This window comes from Vulpes vulpes, chromosome 2, assembly GCF_048418805.1.
Source record: "Vulpes vulpes isolate BD-2025 chromosome 2, VulVul3, whole genome shotgun sequence".
NCBI lineage: Eukaryota > Metazoa > Chordata > Mammalia > Carnivora > Canidae > Vulpes > Vulpes vulpes.
Window position 1 is genome coordinate 117871748 of NC_132781.1, and position 15013 is coordinate 117886760.

Here is a 15013-nt window from a genome sequence, read left to right on the forward strand (position 1 = left end):
CCTCAGAGGGACTGGCCCCCACGCGTCAGACGCCCCCTGCTCCCTGTAGCATTCTCACCTTCCGTGAAGCAGGAGAGAGGGGCGACTTCCTCCTCCGGGAAACTCTCTGGGTGCCAGGGGTCACGGGGCTCTCAGCCACCCCCCGGGGCCCTGGGGACCCCGCGCGAGGGCACGGTGCAACCAGCCGCGTCCGTGGGTCCCACACACACGAGCGTCACGGGGCACGGCCGCCTGGGGTGGCTGTGGGCGGGTGGCAGCCTGCACCCTTCCCAGACCTCTCCTGCAGGAGGCCCAGCCCCCGATGGCGGCCCATGGGACGCGCTCAGCTCTGCAGGTGGCCGCACTGGGGCTACAAGTGGTGGGCGTCCCCTCAACACCGCTCGGCCCCGCTGTGTGTGCATGCCCGCCCCTGGTCCCCACCCTGGACCGAGGCCACCGGGGGCACGCAGGCCGAGCAGGAGCCCAGTCCCGTCCACCCCGCCCGTCGGGTCCCTGTGTCTCCGTCTCTGCCCTCCCCATCGTCTCCCCCATATCTCCATCTCCGTCTCTGTCCCCCCCATCGTGTCCCCCGCCTTTCTGTCTGTCTGCACCCTCCCGCCCGTCGTCTCCCATCTCTGTCTCCCCTCCTCCTCTCCCCCGTCTCTGCCCCCCCCATCGTTCCCCCCCCCCCATGTCTCCATCTCCACTCCCCGACACTGGGGCTGCAGGAACACTGAGCACCAGTACCGTTGGCTCCTGCTCCTAAGTGCAGGGCGCCGGGGGTCCCCTCACAGTGACGTGCACGTGTGGCCCTTCAGTTCTTGTGGCGGCCCTGAGCCTGGGTCAGGGTGACACCACCTGCCCTGGGTCCTGCCGCAGCCGCCACCTTCCGTGGGGCGTGCACCGATGGCTCTAGGCCGCGAGCTCCTGCGACATTGCACTCCGTGCACGGAGGCTTCCAAGGGATGCTCTGACGATGGGCGCGTTTGCCTGTTTCCTTCCGTCCTGCATGGACCCACATGGCAAACCAGGGCGCGAACAACACCCAAAGTACGGGCTCTTCCCACGGAGACGCGAAGAGTGTCCTGACTTGGCTACTGCCACCGTCCCAACCCATCCCCTGGGCCACAGCCCCGCCCCGTGACCTAAGTCACGGCTACTGATTCACGCCCCCCGGGTTGTGGGATGCACCGTGGTGGCCCCGGGAGACCACAGCCACCAGGGGAGGCAGTTTCCTCCTTTGCCCAACCCTCTTGGTCTTTGGAAAATTCTGGAACCAGATGAAATCATCATAAAATCGATTCCCAGGACGCCCAGGTGACGTCGGAGCATCATGACAGAGGGGCTGTCCCCGGGCATGAAGGGGGACCCCCCAACCGCAGCAGCGGGGGGCAGTGGCCGCAGAGCAGAGCGGATGTCGCCCACGGGAGGGGAGGGGGGCCCGGGCGCTGGTCCGCTCCCCACAGGGTCGCCGCACCCCTGGACCGAGGGGCCCCGAGCGGTGCTCTCCGCCTTCGCCGCCAAGGATCCAACCAGAGCGGCACATAAAAATCTAAATCTTCTGGAACTAATGTTCCTTTAGATATGGTTTCTAATTTTAAGTACCTGAGCTCGATTATTGATCGCAATGTGTCTTTAAATGAACAGATTAAAACTTTCTGCATAAAAATGAACTATAAAAAATTATAGGTGTCCTCCAGGGACCGAGGCGCTGACTTCCAAACTCAGATTCCAGGCGGTGAAGAGGGACACCGTCCTGACCTAAGCGGAGGGCTCGCCGCCCGCCCGCCCGCCGGAGGCCGCCCTGTGTTTGCGTGTCACCAGCTCCATGGAAATCCAGTCGAAGCATTGCCCATTTTTTCCAATCCCAAAATACAGGTCCTTTTAACACGGTCCGTCCTGAACGCCCGCCCCGGGGCACTCACAGCTGGGTCAAGGGTCCCGCTGCGTCCTGCACCAAGGCCCGTGCACCCCGCTGCCCCCGCCGCCCCCGCCACCCCGCCGCGCCCACACCGAGTCCTACCCAACCTCTGCCCATGGACCCACTGGCAGGTCTCCACCATCAGGGATGCTCCGGATCTGGCGCCTCCTGCACCTCAAGCAGACACAGGCCTGAGGAGCTGCCCGCCGTCCACTCCCCAGACTCCGCAAAGGGCAGGGAAGCTCGGTTCCTGCAAAACCATCTGGGCATCCGGCTGGACCCACAGGAGACGGTGCCCAGGTCCCAGGAAAGCGCAGGGGTCGGCGAGGTGGCCAGGGAGGCCACAGACATCTCGCAGACGGCACGGTGTTGGGGACATGGCAGGGTCCCGACGACAGGGTTGAGGGGAAGGAGAGGCAGCCTGGGGACCTGGGGGAAACAGCCTCGTGTGCAGTCCAGGCCCACACGGGCCCGGAGCTTTGCCGCAGGGCTTCCATCTTCACAGAAGGAACACAAGGCGACATGTGTCCTCCAGGAACCTCTACGGGGGGTGCAGAGCCAGAGCCCAGGGCGGGCGAAGCCCCACATACCGGCCCTGGAAGCCCCACGTACCCAGAGACACCGGCCCCCACCCAGGCTCGCGGGTCTGGCACCCGCAGTGGAGACGCACAATCAGAACCACCTGGTCACAGCGAGGACGTGTGCGGTCAGTGCCGGGCAGGTGCAGCCAGAGGCGCCACATCAAGGGAGCACGTGCCACGTAGTCCTCGGGAACAGAGCAGAGACACGGCGCTAAGCAGAAGTCATTTCTTTCAGCTGAAGATGACCAGAGCGGCACGACGTCATCCTGACCCCAACTTGTGCAGTTGGTGCCAACATCCGAGGGACTCCGCTCGCCATGACGTACACAGATGGCCTGGGAGTCGCGTCCGAGAATGCAGGGGACGCTGGGACCACTGTCCACTGTCTGTAACAACTGCCCCGAAACACACTGGCCTCAACAAGCCACGTGTCGGCCGCAAACCTTCCCGTGCGCAGGGCTTGCTCGATGTCCGACGAAGCTCCCCGGGGTGGGCCACCCCCTGGCCGGTGGGTGCCGACCACCAGCGGGTAGCTCAGGCTCGCCGAGGCCTCCCTCCACGGAGCGCCCGCTGCCAGGACGGGTGCGCACGTGGCTTCCACGGTGACGGCAGGCCGCCCGCCGCCCGGCTCCTGCCTCTGAGGGCCGCGCTCCTTCCCCAGGCCGACCGGGTCGACTGCCCAGTCCTACCAACAGGCGCGCAGAGGACACCAGGCCTTTCATCTCACCGTGTGGCGTGAGCTTTGCAACAGCAGACACTTCTCTGGGGAGCCGCTTGTCCTAGCATCTGCCGTCGGACCGAGGTCGTGTCCACGGATGAACCCGTCGCGGCGATGGGGCTGAGCGGCAGGCTCGCGGGTCTGGCCCTGCGCTCGTTTCGAAAGGCCCAACCCGCAGACCGGACAGGCAACGGGTCACTCGCGCAGAAATGTGTCTGATGTCATGGCGTCATCATCACCCACCTTGGTCAAAAGGCAGGAGAAGAAGGTTGGAGATTTGGGAACAGGGGAGGCTGTGGGGCGGAGGCTGTGGGGCCGGGGTCAGGGGTATCAACCTGCAGGCCGGTAGGAGAGTAAATCCCCTCTCTGGGTGGCTGGACCCGCGGGTATTAGTATTCTGTCCGGCACGGGGACCCCTGTCAGCAGCGTGGGAAACAGGCTGGATAGGCGGGACCCCCGGCTGCGCCCCAGCCCTATGACTCAGAGCCGAGGGCAGCCGGCGCCCCCAGAACACTCTCAGAGTCGACACTGGGTGTGTGTCATGCCTCCTGCGCCTCCTGTCAGGCTCCAGGCTGGAGCACCGTCGGGCCATTTCTCCCAGGTGGGCAGGGCTCTACCTTCGGATCACGGGCAGGTTTCCCCACCGAAGAAGAAAAGGAGAGGGTTAGTCCGTATGCCCACCCCCGCTTCGGGGGACGCGGCCCACGCTGAGGCATGCGGCTCACGGCGTAGCACGGCTCGATGGGAGGGTCACAGGGCGATGCGATCCCCTCGCCCCCCGCCCCCCATGGCTTCATCGAACACCGCCATCAGGTCCCGGAGGTTCCGTTTCCCTCCTGCGGTGAGAACCTTCCAGACCCACCCTGAGCCCTTCTCAGGGGCACCGTACGGCACTATTACATACAGTCCCCGAACACCTCCTGTCACAGCTGCAAGTCCGCGCGCTGTGACCGGCGTCTCCCCATGCCCTGCCGCCTCCGCTGACCGCCGCTCTACTCGGTTTCTGGGGGTTCGGCTTTTCCATGCTTCCCTGAGAAGTGACATCCTAGGGCATTTGTCTCTCATGTAGGATGACGCCCCCAAGAGCCATCCCAGGCATCACAAATGTAAGACCTGGCGTCGAGTCTTTAATCCACTGCAAGAGTTTGGTTTTGCGCCTGGTGGGCGACAGCAGTCCAGTTTTATTCTTCCGCGTGTGGCTGCCCAGCTCTCCCGGCGCCATCTACTGAAGAGGCCGTCTCCTCCCCGTTGCGTGTTCTTGGATGCTTTGTCGTGAACTGAGTGGCCATATGTGTGTGAGTCCACTCCTGGGCTCTCTATCCTGTCCCATTGACCTGGGCGTCTGTTTTTTGCCAAGTACCTATGTCGATGGTACTGAAGACTGAACCACGGGCTTCACCGTACGTAGGAGACATCACCCCGCGGGACCGCAGCAAAGTGGCAAGAACCCCAACTGTCCCAAACATGCACCACTAACGGCTGCCTCCCCGTCCCGTGTGCAGGTGTGCCGCGTGGTGACCACAGAGGCTGGGCTCACCCCTGCCACCGCTTCCCCCAGTCCTTGGAGGCCAAGATTCGAACTGAGCGAGGGGATTCCACAGAAAGGCATTTTTTTTTCCCAAGATCTCTCCTCCACACATCTTTTGGTATTTCCGTGATTGACAAATGGACAGAAATCTATTTATTGAGGGATTATCTATATTGAAAACCAGACGCGGGATCTCTTTCTCTGTCAACATCGCAGGAGTATCAGCTGTTTGAACAAAAAGGAGAGGCATTCTCATTCAGTCCTCAACGCCGACGGTTCCCCACTTCATATTCAGGAAGACATTTGGTTTTATCGATCGTGTGAGCTGAATGCATTCAAACTCCTAGAGCCAGACAAGGAGAGGCTTGATTTTCTCTTTATTATGAAGGTTATTAAGAGGAAGCCACATAGAGAAGTCATTTGTTTTCAGACAATCCCGCAGAATCAAAACCACTCAGTTATGTTCCAGAACTTTTGTTCACAGCCAACACCCGAATGGCCTACCGCACTCTCCCGGGAACGCCAACCTTGTTGTTCGAGACTTGGCCGATTTCGGGCGAGTGCTTCGTTATCGGGGGGGGGGGAATGTCCATTTCCTTGCTTTCAACTTGTAAGAAATGTTAAAGGTTCACTAACGGTCAGACATAAGAACAGACACACCCCCAGAACCCCTGGCGGCCGGCGGTGACGTAGCACCCTACCTGCGGGCAGATGGCGCCTGTGACTTCGTCCGCAAGAGTTCCTGTGCTTATCACTTGGTGCCAACACAGGAAAGCCTCCAAGTGGGTCGGGAATAACGTGTGCACTTGACAGCAGACGCCGGAAACCGTCGCACTAACTGCTACCCTTGCTCCTGCTTTCTCGCATTCTTCTGACCCAAGGAGGAGGCATCCAAAGTAGCATCCGACCAAGTGACTTTATTGGATTTTTTTCTGTCACTCCCTGGTACTCCTGGAAATCCTGGCCCCATCCCTCAATGACCACTCAAAACACCGCGGTGCTCCTTCCACGGAAAGCTCACACGCCCCAAACCCCCCCTCCCAGATTCTGCGCTTCGTCGGCGGGAGTGCACAGGCCAGCTCACACGCCCGCGACGGCGGAGTCCGGCAGCGGCCACATCACCGAGGGAAGGCCCCCGCGGCCGGGGACACGTGCTCCAGTTGCCTTTAGGAGTCCACACCTCCGAAACTTTTTGATGTTCTCTTTGGTAGAAACCACATAAGTCTCCGAAGGACGGCGGGTTCAGCCCTTTCTGAAAGAGGTGATGGGACCTACAGAAATGACCACAATTATTTTTTTAAGCGAAGTTATGCAAATCTGATAGACTAAAGTAAATGTTTCATAAAACCAATGACTGTTTAAATTGTAGGACTAAACTGTTTGTATATAAATATTACCTTTTATATTCCATTTGAGTTTTATGTAGATGAACACATTACTTTAATGACCTGCGTTTGCGGGGAGAGCAGGAGATTCGCTCTCTCGATCCTCGCCCGCCAGATGGCTGCCTTTTCTTGCATGAGATTAAAACATGTCTCTCATTCACCACGATGCTTCTGAGGCAAATTAATATCACCAGCTAAATTGCTTGTGTTTTCAGAATAAAATTTAAAGAGAACTTTTTAAAGCAATTGGTGTCACAGGTTCCCGGAGCAGATTGCTCTCCAGGTAGGGCATGCTGGTTTTAAACATTCGGTAATTAATGGAAAGGATTCTGTGTTAATTGACTGCTTCAGGAAAAGGGGAATATAATGACTCCTTATTAATCATGAAAAGAAATGTACGGCACGGAGGCGCCACAATAATTGCTCTAACAGCGGAGAAATGTTAATTAATGAAAAGAACAATGATGTAAGAAATTAGCTGCATAATGTTCGCTGCTGATGGAGGTTGGGTTTTAACACGTTATTTACAGTGGAAACCACGAAATGTTGCCTCAGACCGATGCACATAACCTTGTACCACCCAAGTTTAGGGGAAAAAAAAGAAAAAAAAATCCTACAATGCTGCGGTCATCGGGGCTCGCAGAAGCAACCACGCTTGCCCGGGGCTGTATTTTTTTCCGAGGACAGCCCCGTCCTTCGTGTCTGATCTGAGCTTCTAAAATCAAAATCTTCCTCAGAGCAGAGCAGGGTCATTTATTAATGTCATTTAATGACACAACAGGTCATCCTGGCTGCTGAGGACAAAAGGGGGAGAATGTCTTTTCCCCTAAACAGAAATAAACAAACTCCGTTTCTGATACTTCCTGGCTCACATGAAAAAAAATTCAGATTCGCTTTGGGGACACAGGGTATTTTTTTTTTTAATCTAACTCCAGTCCCTGAGAGAATATATAGTTTCCATGCCATCTAACAACTTGTTTTCCAGAAAAGGAAGCCCCAATCATGGAAACGCAGAGTCCCGTCGCAGCGCCCATGGGGTTAGGGGCTCAGCGCCCTGAGCCACCCAAGCCAGCAGCCCCTCCATGGGGCCAGGTGTGGCCAAGGGCCCTCCTCCCTTGGGCCTGCCTGTCCCCACAACACGGCCAAGCCCAGCGGAGGCAGGCTAGCCCGGGGCTCCCGGGGCTCCGGGGGGTGTGGAGGGAGGCCCTGGGCACTGCCGCCTGCCTGGTGAGCACCGCACTGACCCTGTCCTTGCAGGTGGAACGTGCTGGGCCTGCAGGGCGCACTGCTGTGCCACTTCATCGAGCCCGTGTACCTGCACAGCATCATCGTGGGGAGTCTGCACCACACGGGCCACCTGTCCCGGGTCATGAGCCACCGGACTGAGGACATCGGCCAGCTGCCCACCTCCTACCGGCACAATCGGCCCCTCCTCAGCGGTAAGAGCACGCTGTCCCCATAGACGCGGGAATAAGGGCCCATCGGCCGCACCCATGGGTCCTGACTCGGGCAGATTTTACCCATTTTGGCCGATGGCTATTGAGATGTAGCGAGCAGGGGCGCCCGGGGCTCGTTGGTGAGGCGTCTGCCTTCGGCTCAGGTCATGATCTCAGGGTCCTGGGATCGGGTCCAGCGTCGGGCTCCCTGCTCAGCGGGGAGGCTGCTCCTCCCTCGGCTCGTTCTCTCCCTCCCTATCAAATTTATTAAAACCTTAAAAAAAAACAAAAGGCTTAGCAAGCAAACTGACACCACTCCGGGGCTTCAGAGAGGAAGGTACAGCGCGGCCTGGAGGCAGGGGAGAGGACAGGAGGCCGCTGCCGCGCCGCAGCCCCACGTAACCGGGAACCACGCGTGGACAGGGTAGTCTCTCCCTCCGCTGGGTGGGAGGCGCCTCCCCGGGGGCCGTGCAGGCCGCTGGCTGCCCCAGGGGCTGCGGGAGCCCCCCCCCCAACACGGCGCCCGGGGGACAGCCCACGTCGGCACCTGCTCAGCCCCGCGCCGCGGGTGGGCACCGGGTCGGCGGGGCCAGGGTCACGCTGGGGGGGAGCGCGCGTGGCAAGCCCCTCCTGGTTCCTGAGAACAAGCCTGGGCGCAGCCTGGCGGGGGGGGGGCGGAGGGGGCGAGAACCGCGCCCGGAGGCAGGGGGGCCACCCCGCTTGGGGCAGGAGCGGGCGGCGTGTGCGCCCATCAGGAGTCGGTGGGGCCACCGGCGGCCCGAGGCTTTCCTGCCTGTCTCCCACAGCTCCCTGGAGCCCGGGGACAGGAGCACCTTGGGATGCGAGGCGGCGTCGGGGCCCGTGGGCGCCCACTAGGCCCGGGCTGCTGGGGAAGGGGTGGCAGGAGCGGCGCCCACAGCCGGCTCACCCAGCGCCCCAGGATGGGGGCAAACGCGCTCCAACTCAAAGTCTATAAAGGCACATTTATTTTTTTAAACGGTTGGTGAGGGGATCCCTGGGTGGCGCAGCGGTTTGGCGCCTGCCTTTGGCCCAGGGTGCAATCCTGGAGACCCGGGATCGAGTCCCACGTCGGGCTCCCGGTGCATGGAGCCTGCTTCTCCCTCTGCCTGTGTCTCTGCCTCTCTCTCTGTGTGTCTGACTATCATAAATAAATAAAAATTAAAAAAAAAAAAACGGTTGGTGAGTTCAGTTTGTATTCTGATCACATAGCACTTTGGCTCAATTTCAACCTCTTTCTTTCATTCCCCCCCACTTCCCCTTTTTTTTCTCTCAAAATGGCAAACTTCTCACAGCCGAACTGCCAACCCGACCCTGGAGCCCAAAGTCCTAGAACGAGGACTAGGTTTGGTGCTAAATCAAATGCTCCCAACTCGGGGGCCCTACAAACCTCAGTCCTTCGGGCTCTAAGTTAATATAAGAATCCTCACGGCTCCAACGAGAGTCACGGGACACCTCTCCTAGGCTCGGAGCTCCGTGGCTCCACTTCCCTCTCCTAGTGGGGAATTCACTCAAGCTCCGCGAACACAAGGAAATGCACCTGCAAATCCTTACTCCCCTCCCCGCAAGGGGCTGGCTGGCTTTTTTTTTTTTTTTTTAAGATTTTATTTACTTATCTAACACACAGAGAGAGAGAGCGCAAGAAAGAGGGGCAGAGAGAGAAGCAGACACCCCACTGAGCAGGGAGGCCAGTGGGGCTTGACCCCAGGGTCCTCAGGATCATGACCTTCGCCGACCGAGCCACCCAGGCACCCCTGGAGGGGCTGGTTCTCACCCACCCTTTGGGTTCTGGACGTTACTGTCTGGCCATCCGTTCCCTCGCAAAGCTATTTTAAAATCATATGTTCAACTGGAACTCAGAGCAGAGCAGGGTCATTTATTTGAATGATCATTGTAAATGCAGTGAATTTAAAAAAAAAAAAAAAAAAAAAAGCTCCTTTAGAGAATTTCAGAACACCCTAAACCATCGAGTGGTGCAACCTGATGGCAAAGTGCCTGAGCCTCCCGTGTGAACCCCCACCCTGGGGAGACACTCACCCCTACCTGCAACCAGGACGACCTGACTGGACGTTTCAGTCATCCTCAGATGCTGATTTAAAACACAGCTTTTGTTACTGCAGAGATGCAAATAAGCCTAAACTGTGGTGTCTCACCTGCATGCTCTTAGCTGCTCTGCTCTGGATATTTAAAAGCTAATCATGCAAATTTTGGGAGGAAATCATCAGGACTTTCTGCAACAGGGAGAGGCAGAGAGAACTTGTATGAGGATAGTAATGAAAAGCGCACTCAGACAAGCACATGAAATCTGCTTGAAGATTCCCTCAAGGTCAGTTTGCAAAACTGCCTGAGGAGATGAAGCCCACGTGCCGTAGGAGTCCGGCCGCTTCGTGGGGGCTCCGTCAGCTCTGGGTTAATAAGAAGCAGCCGAGCCGAAAAAGACACCCTATTGACACAGTTGTAGCACGCATATTAATGTCCTCCGCAGATATCCTGAGACAGTCCACACAGACCAGTCTGCACCTGTGGGCAGAACCGAGGCGGGACGTCAGACGTCCAGACAGCGAGTCACATCCCCCATGAGAGCAGCCGCCCTAAGGGAACTGGCCCTCCGTCTTTCTCAGCATATTCGATATGATGAGAACATGGTGATGAAGATAATTAAGGAAAATCTCTGCTCCAAATACTCATTTTTTTAGAAAAACACTAAGTGGAGTAGGAAGTGACTTCGAAGCTGTTCCGCTAGGCTGAGGGTGTGGTTTGTGTGAGCTTCCGTGCTCAACCTAAGTCTCCTTTTTCTTCATCGGGAAGAAGAGCAGCCCGGGTGGGATACACATGGTCTTTGTTCCTAGTAGCAGCCGTATCCAATGGCCCTGGTGTTCAACGTCGAACATCCTTAGGGGATCCTTGGGTGGCACAGCGGTTTGGCGCCTGCCTTTGGCCCAGGGCGCGATCCTGGAGACCCGGGATCGAATCCCACGTCGGGCTCCCGGTGCATGGGGCCTGCTTCTCCCTCTGCCTGTGTCTCTGCCCCTCTCTCTCTCTCTGTGTGTGACTATCATAAATAAAAAAATAAAAAAAAAAAAAAATTTAAAAAAAAAAAAAAAAAAAGAACATCCTTAGTCCGCACAGAAGAGAACACTCGGGAGGAGGCTACGGCCCATGGCAAGCTCCTGGCCATGGAGACAAAACTGGAGAGACGGGCCCTGGGGATTGGACGTCAGAGCCGTGGGCTGTCTCGGACCCTGGTTTACAATCGCACGATGGGAATCACAGGCTGTGATAAGGGGAGCATCTCCCTGAAGGAGTAAAAGTGGGTCGCTGGTGGGTCAGGGCCTCGTGGACTCCATGTTTCTCAAGCAGCTGGTTCACGGAGATGTCGCCAACAGCATAAAGCCTGCCCCCGGCACCTGCGGGCCGCGCTCCGGATGCCTCTGTGCAGGAGGGAAGTGGGTGGGATGGAGGAGGCCCGAGGCCAGGCAGACCCACATTTCTGCGAGTCCCAATCTCTGTGTATTGTCACATTGAGCTGCGGAACCTGAGGTGGAGAGCCAAAGCCTCTTTGATTCAGGAGAAATTCCTAAAATTAATGATCATTAACAGTATCTTGCAAAACCACCCAGTGGGGGATAGTAGCAAACTTCGTTTTTTATGCAGGTGGTAACTAATACGCAATATTATAGTCATCTTAAAATAAGGACTGGAGCACCTGGGGGGCTCAGTCGGTGAAGCATCTGCCTTTGGCTTAGGTCATGATTCCAGGGTCCTGGGATCGAGTCCCACGTGGGGCTCCCTGCTCGGTGGGGAACCTGCTTCTCCCTCTCCCTCTGCCCCTCCCCAACTGTGTGTACACTCGCACTCTCTGTGTGTCAAATAAATGAAATCTTTTTTAAAATAATAGATGAATAAAAATAAACACAGCTGAGGAGAGAATTAGTAAATTGGAAGATCGGCCTAAAGGAAACCTCCAGAACGCAGGTGGGTTAGTGAGGGTTTTCCAGAGAAGAGAACCAGTAGAGTATATTCATTCCCCTAATAGAAAAGAGATATGCTTCAGGCAACTGCTCATGTGTGTGCGGGGCTGGCAGGTGTGGTCCCCAGGCAGCCTGGAAATTCCAGCGGGAGACCATGCTGCCACCGAGTCCACGGAAAGTCGACCGATGGCATGAGGCCCTGCACAGAGGACAGTCATCTCTTTCCTCCACGTCAGTCACACCCGCAAGCACCCTCACAGCGACGGCTGGCCGGTGTTTGACGAGACAGCTGGACACCACGGACCAACCAGGCTGAGTCATGAAAGTAACCGTCCAGCGGGAAAACACAAAGAGGTCAGAGACGGGGCGAGGAAGTGCGACTAACCTGCTCCAGACGGAGAGAGAAGCCGCAGAGCAGGAGCCGTGTGCAGAGAGCCAACAGCCAGTCTTTCCCCAGGACGCATGTGAAGCATCAGCGACAGACCCAGGAGCACAGCGTGGCCCAAGAAGAACCTCAAGTCCTCCTCCCAGCGGCAAAACTGCTACCAAACCAAACCAACGAAGAGACAAAAGGAAGATGGTAAAAGCAGTCGGGGACATACAGGTGCAGCTCCAGGGGGCCGGATCAGCTGCTTCGTGGGAGATAAAAAAACAACAAAACAGTATCTCTAAGATGCTGATAGGAAATCAATCTCAACCGAAAATCCTAGACCCACTGAAAGTATCTTGTAAAAATGAGGGCAAGGAGGGGGCACCGGGGGGGGGGGGGCTCCGTGGGGGAGAGCATCTGCCTTCAGCTCAGGTCCTGGGATCCAGTCCCACTTCAGGCTCCCTGCTCAGCGGGGCGTCTGCTTCTCCCTCTGCCTCTGACCCTCCTCCCCTACTCGTGTGCATGCTCGCTCGCTCTCTAAAATAACAAATAAGTCTTTAAAAAGTAAAAATGAGGGCAAGACCACAGTCCGGACAGACACAGAGCTCACGCGCCTCGAGACTCACACCCCAGGAGACATTAGTTGGGCTACTTGGGCACAAGGAAAACCACCCCCAATGGATAGAGCAGAATAATGACTGATGAAGATAATCCACATTATTATCCAGTACAACCCTCGGCTTATTACGTCAGTTTAGGCGCCTTAGGAGAGAAACACGTGTCATAGGAGGAAACCATGACCATGTTCTGCTGAAATCCCCTCGTCCCGTGTCTCTCGAAGAAATGACAACCCTTACAGGTGCCAAGAACTGTGTCACTGTCAGGTTGCAACATGAAGTAGTCACACTTTTTCCTGCCACAGAGGAAGGGTCACAGCCTTCAGAGCTGTCCTGGGAGCCCGTGCATTTTGAGCTGTGAGGACCACAGACCACGGTCACTATTCAGACTCGCACGGCTCCTGTTGGCCGCAGGAAGGCAGCCCCTGAAAATCAGGGGGAAGCACTCATGACAACAGGAGGCCCCAGCGCCCGAGCAGGTGCCCCAGCACCTGAGCAGGTGCCCCAGTGCCCAGCAGGTGCCCCAGCATCTAAGCAGGTGCCCCAGCGCTCAGCAGGTGCCCAGGTGCCCCAGCACCCGAGCAGGTGTCCCAGCGCCCAGCAGGTGCCCCAGCATCTAAGCAGGTGCCCCAGCGCCCAAGCAGGTGCCCCAGTGCCCTCCTAGCACTGCACACACCCGGCAGCCACCAGCTCACCGCCGCTCAGATGAGGGGACGCCGGGGGAAAGCCCAGTTATTCCTACGTGTGTCCCTCGGACCTTAGGAACCTGCAGGACTTGCAACAGGCGTCGCTCGGCAAAAAGACCATGCCCAGTTCTCACCCTCTCCAGACCCTACTATGCTCCGCACACTCACCCCAAGATGTGCTCTTGTAGGACGAGGCAGTGGCTATAAAATCACTGCCAATCGTCTCAATGTTTGCGCCGATGCGAGCGAGCGGACCGACCCCACATCTGCGAGTCCGCGCCAATTAGTCCAAGCTCCACTCCCGTGAGAAGCACATGCACCATGCCATGTCCATGTGTGCATGCCTACGTGCGAGGGCCGCACACAGGGTCTGGCAGGGGGCAGAGCACACTAGCGGCCTGGTCTACACCTGACCGCCACTGCAGGACTTGATGTTGAATCCGTCTCACAAGATGGAAGCCAGTGCTGCCTGAGGTAGGCACTTGACCCTCTTCCTATAAAAATTCTATTCCTGAATGTCATGTGTAGATAGAATTCGGAGAAAGGGAATTAAATCTTAAATACGCCCGGCCCACCAGCGACCTGAAGAAACGCTCCATGGCCTCGCTTTTTAAACAGAGGCGCACAAGGGTTTTCTCAAACTAGGGTGTAGGTTAGCAGTTAGACGAGCCCTTAGGGCCTTCCACTTGGGGCGCAGGCGCTGTAGCCGCCAGGGGCGGGCATGCGGAGGGGGGGCCCCAGATGATGGGGGGAGCCCCAAATTAGGGGATGGTGGGGGGGGCCTCCAATGGTAGGGGAGCCTTGGATGGGGGAGCCCTGGATGGTGGGGGGGGCCTCGGACAGGGGGAACCCTGGATGGTGGGGGGGCCTCAGATGGTGGGGGGTGGGCTTGTATCTGTAGCTTGGCAGCACCCAGAGCTGACGGGCCAGCTGCCCCAGGAGGGCCTGGGGTGCGGGGCCCCCGGACGCGGGGTTACCGCCTCACACCTGCCCAGCCCCTCGCGCTCAGATGCTTTCCAACACCAGGCATCCCCGCTGCACTGTGACCCACAGTCCAGTGGCGGCATGAGCACCGTCTGCGAAACCGGCGCCCACCCTCCCTGGACACAGGCCCGGGGAAGCCCCTGGGCCCTCCAGGCCAGGACAAGGGGCGCTCAGGGCGGGGAGGTGGCCTGGGGAGGGGTGTAGGGGGGTGCATGGGGCTGTCCCCCCCCCTGGTGGGGCCCACGTGCCTTCCCCGGGTCACCCTCGGGGGGCGCCGGGCAGGGGCAGCAGGTGTGCAGCGCAGAGGCCGGGGCGGCCGGGACTGCTGGGCTCTCGCCGCCGCCGGGCCTCTGGGCCTTGTCTCCCGGGAGCAGCCCGCGCCATCCCGGGGGCTCACCCAACCGACCCGCTGAGCCCGGCTCCCGCGCTGTGTTGCCAGGAGTGAGCCATGCGGAGGCACGCCAGCCGGGGAAGTCGCCGCACTTCAGCGTGAACTGGGTGATGGGCAACACGGACGTGGAGGTCATCGACGGCACCACGGGCAAGAGGAGCTGCGGGGGCTCGTCGCGGCTCTGCAAGCATGTGTTCTCGGCGCGGTGGGCCAGGCTCTACGGAAAGGTAGGGCCCGGGAGCCCGCGGGAAGCTGGGCTGGTCCCGCCGGCGTAGCCCAGCGCAGGCTCCGCTCTTTCCTCCCCGCCGACGCCCTGCAGACTGGGGGGCGCCGCTCCACGTGGGCCTGGCCGGGGAGCGCGGCCTCCAGGGCTGCAGAGCAGGCACTAGCTGCGGCACCAGGGCAGTGTAGGGACGTCCCCAGAAGGC

The 15013-nt window shown here is 58.5% G+C and overlaps 2 protein-coding genes across 3 annotated transcripts in view; one reads left to right on the forward strand and one right to left on the reverse strand.

Annotated features, from left to right (window-relative positions):
• The window catches only part of ADARB2 (adenosine deaminase RNA specific B2 (inactive)), an 88809-nt gene that overhangs the window by 72819 nt on the left and 977 nt on the right, over positions 1-15013 (forward strand). Inside the window, exons 7-8 of the mRNA XM_072749647.1 lie at positions 7370-7551; positions 14634-14812. Coding sequence (XP_072605748.1) covers positions 7370-7551; positions 14634-14812 — 361 coding nt within the window. The remainder of the gene's footprint in view (positions 1-7369; positions 7552-14633; positions 14813-15013) is intronic.
• The window catches only part of WDR37 (WD repeat domain 37), a 143314-nt gene that overhangs the window by 48536 nt on the left and 79765 nt on the right, over positions 1-15013 (reverse strand). The gene's annotated exons all lie outside the window — the stretch shown is intronic.